Below are 12,182 nucleotides of genomic sequence, written 5' to 3'. Positions count from 1 at the left end.
CTCCTCCTCCTCCTCCTCCTCAACAAAAATCCAAACATGATCCACTGATTCTTTTATCCTGACAAGCTACTAAAGGTACAAAATGTTCACGAGTTTTATATTTTCACCCTCCACCACCTCTTCTCTCGCCCCTCCCCAACCCCAGTACTCACCCTTCTCCTTTTCTCCATCTCCCATCTTCCTTCCACCCTACCCTCCCCCCGTGCAAATTTGTCACAGTTATCAAACTAGGGTTTAGTTTTCCTCCCTCCTATCTCTCGCCTCATCTTCTTCCTCCTCCTCCTCCTCCTCTTTCTGTGCCTACTCTTTCTTCTCTGCAAAAATAATCCTATCACTTTGTCTCTTTACTACGAAACCTGTAAGAGATAGGAGAGCACAAGGGGAATGAGTATAATAATACATTACAGAATTCCCTTTGTGTATTGACGATGGCTCAAAAGACGTTTTCTATTAAAATAAATAAAAATAAATAGAAAGGAAGAAATAACATTTTATTGACACCCTTGTGGAAATTAAGGTTTCAATGACAAACATGCCTATATATAAATGTATTACTAAACACCCAAATAATATACATACAAAGAATACAAATAAACAATATAACACTAATGCAGAATAAATTGACATACATGCCATTTATGGTCACCACAGTGCAGCTCCCTCGTTGTTGTTTTTTTAAGCTAGTATTATCAGTTGGTATATTGCTGTACTGTGGAGTGAATGGCCCTGGTTTGAATCCCCAACGAACGGAGCGTTCTGAACTTGGGTTTCGTTTGTGGCGTGCTATTGTCGGAGATAGACGTTAAACTAGGAGGTCCCACCTGTTAAATAACATTACACGTTGAAAGGGGCGCTATACCTATAATAGAATGGCAATACAGGACGATGGAAATCAATCCTCTGAATGCAACCACATCAGCTATTCTTTCCTCAGGTTAGATTTAGGAAAGCGGTTTTTGTGTGGGGGATGGATGACGGGAGAGATAGGGTGGTGTGATTTCTGCTGCACTGTGCTACGACCCACTTTTCTGCTCTCAACGTCAACCTGTTTTTTTATATACTCAAATTTCTCAAAACGTCAAGCTTTTTCGAATGCAAATTTTGGAATTAAATTTTGATGACGACTCCGAATAATCCTACGATTTTGACAGAACGTATAGAACATTTGTTTTCTGACGCCATGGTCTTAGTAACTCGAAACGGCCAAATAGAACTTTGTGATTCTGAGGTAGCGCGTTGTTATCTTTTTTGGTCAGCCCCAGCGCCACATGGACGTTATCGTGTCGATGTACCCTTTTTTTGCCCGTGCTTCGTAAATAACAGCGGCCCAAGTGGTTGTTCCAGTTGGTTGAATGACACAGCAGCGTAGATAGTTCTTACTTCTCTTTTTTTCCTCTTTTATTTCTTCCTGTCTGACTTAGGATGATTCGTTCATTTCAAACAACACGTGTGCTCACGCATTATAATGTGTCACGACGCGGTGGAATCGGGCGCTGTTAATTCTTTTGGGGAATGTGGAGTTTTTGGTGTCATCTTACAGTAGCTTGTTCTTTTGTCTATTTATATAATATTTTGTATCTTTAATCAACGTTTTTCATTAAAATTCACTTGGAAATGAGTTTTGATAAAGACATAAAAGGTTTTTAAAAAACCCAAAAATTCGATAAAAATGGCCAAACTGACAAAAAGCTAGTTTCTTCGATTTCATTATTTTGACAAACGATCGATTTTACCATAATGCCTTACACATGAACATACAAAGCTAGCTCGCACCTGCATACTCCTGGTTTGTGCTGAAAGTTGTGCAGGTGAAAGCCCAAAGAATACAGCACACGTAGGCAATAAGACAGCACAACGGCGACCAACGCAACAGCTAAAGCCTTGAACAGCATCGTCACCTTTGACCTGCCCGTCACTGTCCTGAGGGAATCACCATGATAGGCATTGGGGTGTGGAGAGGGAAGAGGGCAAGGTTGGTGGTATTAAAACTGGCATGTGCAACAAATGTATCTCTAGAATGGGGAGTCATCTTGACTATGGGATCAGTGATGAGTATGTTTCAAAATGACAGACGAAGGCAGCACCTAGACATGGACGGTTGGTGCTTCTATAAATAAAATACTGACGGCTAGGTTTCAAAATAACATCTGTAATAACTAACTGTGGTGTAGATAATAGGTTTTTAAAATTGTTATTTACACCCCCAAGGACGGAATTGTCTGATAATGCATGTGTAAACTGCTGTCCACGCACAAGATCAGGTCCGTCCGCAGCTTCAGTCAGGCCCGAGAGTCGAGCCAGTGGATATAAGGAATGTGGCTTGTAGCAAGATGACAATAATATATTTTTTTTAAAATGTCGTCTTGAACTTTAAAATCAGCAGTTTTCGGTGTAGCTGGGAGCAATAGCTTTAATATTTTTATCTCATGAAATATATTTGAGTGACTTCATCTCTATAATATCAGTTTTAGTATCACTTTTGGAGGCTTGTGTAATTTCACTGCATTTCACCTTAAATGTCTCCTGCTTTAGCCGGCGAAATAAACTGAATCACACAATCTCACACGTCACTTATATTGATTTAGACCTGCCGATCATGACAAACCCGACCTGAAAGAGATGCAATATTTCAGCATCTGACCCGAGGTACTCGAAAAGTTCTCCCAACAAAGGAATCGTCTCCACTTTCTGACCCCACCCCCGCCCCTTTGCACCCTCCTCTGAGCTTCTGATTCTTTTTGCAGCCTTTCAACTGCTACTTCTTGGCTCCTTCTTACTGCTCTCTTTCAGCCACACCCCTGGTCTTAGTTTAAGTAAGATCTAACCCCCTTAGCCTTTTCAGATAAGAGCGAAACATCTCGGAGGTACCATGAGCAAGTAACGCACGATAAAGATCATCCCTTGGTGGTTCAAAATCGAAAAGAGTAGGGTACGGCCGCCACCGGCGCAATATTCAAAATAAATTCCTACCAAAATAAAAATGTTTAATGTGTCCCACGCGCTCGTATCACCTTATGCAGTTGCGAACGCCGTAAAACACTTACCAAAACAAACAAAAAATAAATCAAATGGGAGTTAAACTCCATTCCTGCAGGTGTGGTGCAAAGCGCCTAATCGCTACATCATCGTAATATTGATATATTAAAAAAAGGTATAGTAGTAATCCAACCTATGTGTCGTACCATGGTCCAGAGACATGGTTTTGTGATCCGAACGCAGACAAAGAAAAAAATATATATTCAAGTCCGGCACACTGGCGTCTGTGTTGTAGCGGGTAGGCTTCTTCGGAAACCTTACCCTCTGATGAACTGTTTGCGTGTGTGTGTGTGTGTGTGTGTGTGTGTGTGTGTGTGTGTGTGTGTGTGTGTGTGTGTGCGTGTATACCTGACAAAATGTTAGACCCGAGCTCCTATTCAGCAGCCACCCGTTTGCAAATAATAGCACAATGTGTCTAAATCCCTGGGGGCCTGAAACCAGAGTTGAAAAACTATGACGTGTAGGCCCCTTATCGTGGCTGGCGAAACTTCTTATGTAGTCTCCTCAACTTATAAATTTACGCAGTAGTTGTTTTTTTAAAGACTCGTGGCACGCTGTGGGACTGATGTATATGTATGTACGTATATAATATTATGGATGGATGGATGGATGGATGGATGGATGGATGGATGGATGGATGGATGGATGGATGGATGAATAGATAGATAGATAGATAGATAGATAGATAGATAGATAGATAGATAGATAGATAGATAGATAGATAGATAATAATAATAATAAATAGCATTTATACTGCGCATTTCCATTTCCTAAAAGATGCTCAATGCGCATTACAATGAAAAAGACATCACATCTTAAAAATTAATCGACACAAATGTGTACATAAAACAAAGTATTATACATATAATATAAATGCATATGTGTAAAATTTTATACCAGAAAAACAGTCTCGCAGTGAGGTTGAAAATGTGTTCACTAAAAATATACAATGCAATATAAATTCACGAACAGTCAAAATACAGTTGAAACGTGAGTAACTAGAAACATTCATTAAAACATTGATTCTATACTGATAGAAAAACATTTCCGTTCTCTCTCTCTCTCTCTCTCTCTCTCTCTCTCTCTCTCTCTCTCTCTCTCTCTCTCTCTGTCTCTCTCTCTCCCTCTCTCTCTCTCCCTCTCCCTCTATCTCTCTCTTTCTCTTTCCCTCTCTCGCTATCTCTCTCTTTTCTCTCTCTTTTCTCTCTCTATCTCTCTCTTTTTCTCTCTCTCATTCTCACTCGCTATTTCTCCAGTCTCACAGTCTGGCATACACATGCATATATATCACAGTACATCATTATGACAGGTATGCTTTTGTGAATAAAAAAATGCTTCAGCTGATTTTTGAAAATGGAAATTGTTTGGGCAGATCTTATTTTATATGGGATTTCGTTCCATACCTGGGGACCAAAGAACAAAAAGGAACGCTCGCGTATGTTTTGTAGTTTTGTTTTGGAGTTTTAAGAATTAGATTGTCAGAGGCTGATCTAAGGGCTCTAAGTGGATTATATAATTCCAGAAATGTTTTAAGATAAAAAGGTGCACTATCATTTATACATTTAAAACAGAGAACGGCAGTTTTGTATTTAATCCTTTCTTTTATTGGCAGCCAGTGTAGTTCTTTCAGAATTAGTGTTACGTGGGCTGATTTCTTTTGTTTCATTATCAATTTTGCTGCTTGATTTTGGAGTACTTGTAACTTTGATAGTTTTTCGGATGTCAAACCGGACAAAATAACATTACAGTAATCTAACTTTGATAAAATGAGTGTTGTTACACGTGTCTTGGCTGCTGCTTTAGTTAAATAATTTCTTACACTGCCAATTTTCTTAAGCTGAAAGTAAATACTTTTGCTGAGCTGGCTTATTTGGGAGGACATAGACATATCATAATCCAACTGAACCCCTAGATTTTTAAGACTTCTTTTTGAACGAATGGTAAGGTTATTAATATCAATTTGTAGCTCTGGGAGATTTTTAATGGCTTTTGTATTTCCACTCAACATTATTTCCGTCTTGTCATCATTTAGTTTCAATTTATTGCTGGTCATCCATATTTTTAAATCTCTAGTACATTGTTCAGTAGAGTCGACTAAAAGTGGTATTTGATCGAAATCAATAGACTTATAAATTTGAGTGTCATCAGCATAAAGATGGTAATTCATGCCATATTGTCTTAAAATATCAGCAATAGGTTGTGTATACATTGTAAACAAGACAGGTCCAAGAACAGACCCCTGAGGAACACCACATCTAAGCAAAACATTATTAGAACACGTGTTTCCAACCACAACTGCTTGTGTTCGATCCTTAAAATATGACTCAAACCATCGCAGGACAGTACCCTTTATGCCAAAAGTAGTATTTAATCTCTCGAGTAAAATATCATGATCAATGGTATCGAATGCAGCCGAAAGGTCCAAAAGAGTAAGAAGACATACCTTTTTTTCATCAATATATTTTTAAATATCAGTACAGACCCTAAGTAACGCTGTCTCGGTACTATGGTGTGCCTTATATGCTGACTGATAGACTTCGCTAAGATTATTTGCTTTAATATGATGTAACAGTCTATTAGATACAACTTTTTCCAGAATTTTGGAAAGGAAAGAAAGATTTGAAACTGGTCTAAAATTTTTTAAGTCCTTTTCATCAAGTCCAGATTTTTTCAAAAGGGGTCTAATATGTGCTGTCTTAAAGCAATTTGGTACTGTGCCTGTGAGGAGAGAATCATTTACAATTTGGGTGATATGTGGAAGAAGTTCATGCAAACATTTTTTTAAAAGGCTGGTGGGCATGGGGTCTAAGGCGCAACTTTTTGATGGACTATCGAATATGATCTTTTTGATTTCTTCTTCCGTTGCTGGAGTAAAATAATCGATGACTAGCCCTTTAAACTGATGGTAATTTGGGGCAATTGCGCACATTTTATCGAGCTCTTGTCTGATGGAGGTGATTTTTTTAGAAAAAAAGTCTGAAAAACTACTACAAAGATCTCTATCGGTGCCACGACTGTAACCTACATATCTGAGTTGTGTTGAGCACCTGCCAGGCTGCTCCATAATCTCTCTCGATTATAACAGTTTCTAGTGCATTTTTAAGTTATGCATACAGTGGATTTTTATATCAGTGTATTCGTCATTTGACAGTGTATGTGGTGATGTAGGATTTGTACAAAAACATTCAGTATTTTCAATTAAATTATCAGTTTTCAATTCGCCATGATTGACTTGGTATTTTTCTATTGGACATTTTTTCTTCTTCTGGGGTCTACACTCCGTCAACCCTCGAACGTTTACAACAACAAAGAAATTTTTTCTCCTGAGTGTCTCGTGAAAACTGTTCTCCGAGTCTTTTCCAACTCTGTGCTCGGGAACAAATGTGTGAATACGTGTGTTTCTCCCAGCTCTTGCAACACCTCTGACAAGGTCCAAAGTAATGCTCTTTGTTTAATAAACGGTGGCATGAGATCCACGCCTACTGTCGCGGGGAAATCCCTTCAAATGTAAAACTTCTGGAATCCACAGAAATAAAGCAGTTTTGGAGCTCCCTGAAAGAACCAAAATAATGTGCCCCAGCCACCCAAACAGAAATTAGCAGAAGAGTGGAAATCAAAGAAGCGATTTTAACAAAAAAAACAATCAGGTATCACTTCACAGAACTATAATATACAATACCCATCTCCCCCTAAACAGAAAAGAAACCAAAAAGAGGTTAACCAAAAATCCCTCTTCACATTTCTTTGGAAAAGCAAAGTCATTACATCTCTTAGTTAGACTAAAGGCAAAATCCTCAGACCTTGTGATGCTGACATTTTCATCACATCAAACAATCGACAGCTATTCAAATGGCTGGATACATGTCTTTACAGACAGCTCAGCATTCTAAAGCACAACCAAAGCTGGATATGGAATATTTATTATATAATACCCAGATGAAAGTTCCAATGAGATCTTTGCAGCTTGTGGAAAGAAATGCAGCAACTATGATGTTGAAATGATGGCAACTGAAACAGCACTGTACATGTATCATCTCCGAACAGTTTTGACAAACATCCTGACAAAACGTATAGTATGGTGTTTTTCACAGACTCGCTACCAGTCGTACAAGCTGTAGAAAATGACCATTATCTAAACAAGGAATTGACACATATTTTACACTGTTTGACTTCCACCGCCCGGTATTATCCTGTGGTTCAAGCTGGTGATGCTGTGGATTCCCGGACTCTGAAACACACCTGAAACTGTCAGAGCAGACACACCTGCGATAAGGGAATCTAAACAGGAACAGCCCAACTTTCCAACTTCATACAACAGAGCAAAATAAATCATTAAAAGTAACAACAAAGAAGATTGGATGAAGAGATGGGCCTTGGAAAAGACAGGCAGAATAGTTTTCAAACATCTTATGATTACAAAAAACGAAATGAAAATATCAATAATCTACAGAGAAAAGGAAAGACCATGATCTTCCGCCTGCGAATACAACAACAACATAATAATAATAATAATATTAATAATAATAATAATAATAATAATAATAATAATAATAATAATAATAATAATAATAATAATAATAATAATAATAATGATTAATTTTAATAATAATAATAATAATAATAATAATGATATAAATAATAATAACAATAATAATAGTATTTGTATAGCCCATATCCCAGCTTTGTGCGCTTTACACTGTATTGCACTTACAAAACTCAACATTCACATGAACAGAATAAAATCAGAACTTCCTCCTATGGGTCCTTTGTGTAACTATGCATATGAGACTGTTGATCATCACCTGTTTCAATTCACACCTCTAAAGGATATCCGAGTTAGACTTCTCTCTCAGCCACCTAACATTGACAACACATTCTATGAACATCACAGCAATGTAACAGACCTGCACTTATCATCACTATACACGGCATTCTACAGAAGGATGAAGGACCAGCTGTTGCTGGATTGATAGCAATAACAACAACATTAACAACATCATCATCATCAACAACAACAACAGAGAGACTGAAATACTTACGGAACAACCCAAGGGCAGACCAGCCCGATTTCACTATCGGGGAACTGAGGGATGCCATTGCAAAGATGAAGTCCCGCGGATCACCAGGACCAGACAACATCCCCCCGTCCTTCCTCAAAAACCTGGGTCCCAAGGCGCTGAAGAAACTGCTCTCCATCTTCAACATGTCATTTCGCTCAGCTGATGTCCCACAAGTCTGGAAAGACGCCATCATTGTCCCCCTCCTCAAGACCGCCAAACCTGCATCGGAACTAACGTCGTTTAGACCGATAAGCCTCACATCCTGTGTCATCAAAGTTATGGAGAGAATGATATCTGAACGACTGTACGACATGGCCGAGCAGAACGGCTGGTTCTCCGAACTGCAGGCTGGTTTCAGGAAGGGGAGATGTGTGGAAGACCAAATTCTGAGAATTACGCAGAAGATTTCCGATGGTTTCCAAAAGAAGGAAAAATCGGTACTCGTCCTCCTCGATTTTTCAAAGGCATACGACACGGTCTGGCGAGAACGCCTACTCCTCACCCTCCTGGACAGAGGTATCCCAGATACATACGTTTTATGGCTGAATGACTTCCTTCAAAATCGTCAAGCCAGAGTCCGATTCAATGGAATACTGAGTAATAGCAGGAAAATGAACCAAGGTCTCCCACAAGGTTCGGTCCTGGCACCCATCCTCTTCCTTTTTTATATGGACGAACTTGCGAAACTACTTCCGGACGATCTCACAATTTCACTCTACGCTGACGACGTCTCTATCCTCGCTTCATCACGCACGACACGAGACGCCGAAAGTCTGGCACAAAGAGCGGTGGACATCGTTGTTGACTGGAGCAGGCGATGGAAACTCACGCTAAACGGCTCAAAGAGCGAGACAACATTCTTCACGCTCACAACATCTGACTCGGAATGGAAGCCGTACATCACGATAAATAATTCGTCAATTAGGTATGAGCCCTACGCAAGACTCCTGGGAGTCACACTCGACCGCAGGCTCACGTTCAGGAAACAGGTTGAGACAGTAATAGCTAAGGCCACACAGAAGATGAGGATGCTCGGCGCTGTAGCGCACTCAAAATGGGGATGGAGGAAAGACGACCTACGCAAGGTCTACCTCACTCATATACAAAGTGTTCTCAACTTTGCGAGCAGCAGCTGGCAACCGTGGCTGAGCAAAACTCTGATAAATAATCTGGAGGTGATTCAAAACAGATGTCTGCAACTGATTACCACCCAAGCCCAGTCCTCACCGATCGAGGCACTTCGAGCTGAAACGGGGGTCCCAAGCATTCAGTCCACCATAAATGCTAACTGTCTCCGATCAAGAGAGAAGGCCCTCCGACTGAACAACGACCACCCTCGACGAATTGCGGCAACGGAACAAGTGCACAGACGCCTAAAAGGACGCAGGGATTTCCGAAAAAGGGCCGAAGACGTCAGCAAAAAGAGCCCACATCTGTTCGACTGCGAGAGGAGGCCCATCACTTACTTCGAAACCAGGCCCTGGGAACGTGGAATCAACCCCGACATCACTTTTCCCCACCTGTACGGCATAAGCGGAAGGAGTGACTCCAGTGGGAAGATTCAAAGCGCTGCTGTTCGTCGAGCACGAGAGCTTGGCGCACAGTACAATATCTACACTGACGGCTCGGCTAGGGCAGGAACAACGGACGGCGGCGCTGGAGTCGTCATCACAACGGGGAACCCGTCCAACCCTACCGTTGTCGAGACATTGAGGGAGAAAGGCGCCATATTTACGTGCTCTTTCGAGGAAGAAAGGAGAGCCTTGGAAATGGCCATTGACTTGATTGACAAAGAGTGCGATGCATCCAACTCGGTCGCTATCTTCACCGACAGTCAATCACTATGCATGGCACTAGTGGGAACATCACCATCCTTCGACCAATTGCGACTACGCATAAATAATGCTATACCTCAACCCACGATTCAGTGGATCCTTGGTCACCGCGATATCCTCGGCAACGATCTCGCTGACAGTAATGCCAAACTGGCAACAGCACTGCCGAGTCCAGGCCGCCAAATTACTTATGACAGTGCATGCGCCCAGATAAAACTAATTACAAAAGACCCCCCTATATGCCACACGCGGACGAAGGAAGTCTACAGGGCATTTTCCTTAAAACGAGAGGCTCTTATTATGTCCGGCAGTGACCAGTCATTACTGGCAAAAATCAGGACCGGTCATTTCTCTGGGCTTCGGGCCTACAAAAATAGAATAGACAAAACATCGGACCCAATATGTCCATTGTGCAGCGAGGAGCCCCAAGATTTGGAGCACTGGCTGCAGAGATGCCCCGCCACGGAGGCCCGGCGGGGGCATCTCTTCGGGGAGGATTCAGGGAGGTTGGACTGCCTCACCCGCTACCCAAGGGAGGCTGTGGCCCTGGCGAAGAGCACACTCTTCGGGGCTCCGAACATTTCGAACGGATAGGCTACCACACACATACAACAACAACAACAACAACAACAACAACAACAACAGCAACAACACTTTTATCAATGAAATTAACACACCGTTCAGATCTATTTTTAAAAATTTCTTTAATGCTTCAAATATATTTACTGTAAGCTGTAAATGCTACTGTAAGCTGTGTGTAGAATAGTTTCGATCAAAATCAGTACTTTGTGCGATGATCGCCGGAATAGGACACAGTGGGCTAGCATGCTTGATAGGACTGAGAGTTTGGCTATTATTGTTGTGATAGAATTTAACATGTCCACATTTTCGTATCCCTTACGGCTTTTGCGGTGGACAGTTGATGTTTGTCTGGGACATTGCTTTTCATGAATTCTTAGACTAAACATTCCCTGTGGGACTGAGGTAAGGGCTATTTCAACGTCACACTAAGGTCGTGACCTTGAACTTTTAAAGGTAGACTATAGTGTTGCAAAGTGTTTGCAATGTAGCACGAAGCACTATTGTGCATGAAAATGTGTTGTTTCGATAGTTCAAACTTATTCCATGTAATTTTGGCCATTTGGAGTCATTTCAGACTTTTAAAAATTTAGTCCCAGATCATCGGACGTGGAAGATAATTTCATTGTCTGTATGGTATACTTTGCATCATATCTTTTCCCTGGTGGCTTCCTGACATGATGATGTTGAACTGCAAACTGCTACAAGGCCGATTTGTCTGTAATCATTTTGTTCCAGTGCTCTGCAGTCAGTGTTTATAGGTTTTTTTTTGTTACAGCCAGCCGTTTGATTTTCATATCCAAGGTCAGTCTTGGTTTACAGGCTGGTTTAAAAGAGTTGAACCGAATTCATCAGCCAATCACTGGTGTACTGTTCTGCGACTCACGTTTGTAGTTTTTCGAAGCAATACAGCCCTGATTTTCTTGCAAAAACTTGTAAATACATGTAACCATAAGACAATATTTTTCATGAGTTGGTCATATCGGGTGAATTTGTTCTGGGACAACCAGTTCTCCTGTTGTCACAGCATAATCTGTAATGTTTGATAATTAACAAGATCTTAGTGAACCGCTGTTTTGTCTCATCTTTTATGGGCTGGAATCTCGCGCGGTGAGTAGCCAGTGCTGCGAAGAGCTATCCTTCGGGCTTATTGGACATCAGAAATTGAGGATTTTAACCCCATTTTTAGTGTATTTATTGATAAAGAAAAATGCCTTTAAACAGGCCCATAGACTTCAAGGTATCAACTGAATGCTCTGGGAAAGTTTATTCGAAGCGTATGATGCAGAAGACCAGAAAGTGATTTATCTATGTTGTTGTTGTTGTTATCGATCCAGCAACAACTGGGCTCTCGCCCTTCTGTCCAATGCCATGTAGTGTGATAAGTGCAGGTTTGCTGCTGTTGCTGTAGTGTTCCATAGAGTGTGTTGTCAATGTTAGGTCTCGGAGGGAGAAGGGTATCTCTGATGTCATTTAGGGCTGTGCAGTGGAACAGGTGATGATCCACAGTCTCATATGCATAATCACTCAAGGAACACACTGGGGGAAGTTCCGGGTTTATTCTGTTCAAGTGGATTTATCTATATATACATAATCGAGTCCGTTTAACTGAGCGCACTTTATCAAACCAAAAACCGAGTTAAACCCAATGATAATAGAATCTCCGGGGTGG

General features: G+C 40.9%; 1 protein-coding gene across 1 annotated transcript in view; it reads right to left on the bottom strand.

The window, feature by feature from the left end:
* LOC101851210 (serum paraoxonase/arylesterase 2) overlaps positions 1 to 12,182 on the bottom strand; it is a gene marked incomplete in the record, with an annotated part of 38,583 nt that overhangs the window by 13,648 nt on the left and 12,753 nt on the right. The window contains 1 exon segment of the mRNA XM_035971295.1: positions 1,774 to 1,920. Within this exon segment, the coding sequence (XP_035827188.1) occupies positions 1,774 to 1,892 (119 nt within the window).

Source organism: Aplysia californica, unplaced genomic scaffold (assembly GCF_000002075.1).
Source record: "Aplysia californica isolate F4 #8 unplaced genomic scaffold, AplCal3.0 scaffold00413, whole genome shotgun sequence".
Lineage (NCBI taxonomy): Eukaryota > Metazoa > Mollusca > Gastropoda > Aplysiida > Aplysiidae > Aplysia > Aplysia californica.
This window is presented reverse-complemented; position numbering and strand designations above follow the sequence as displayed.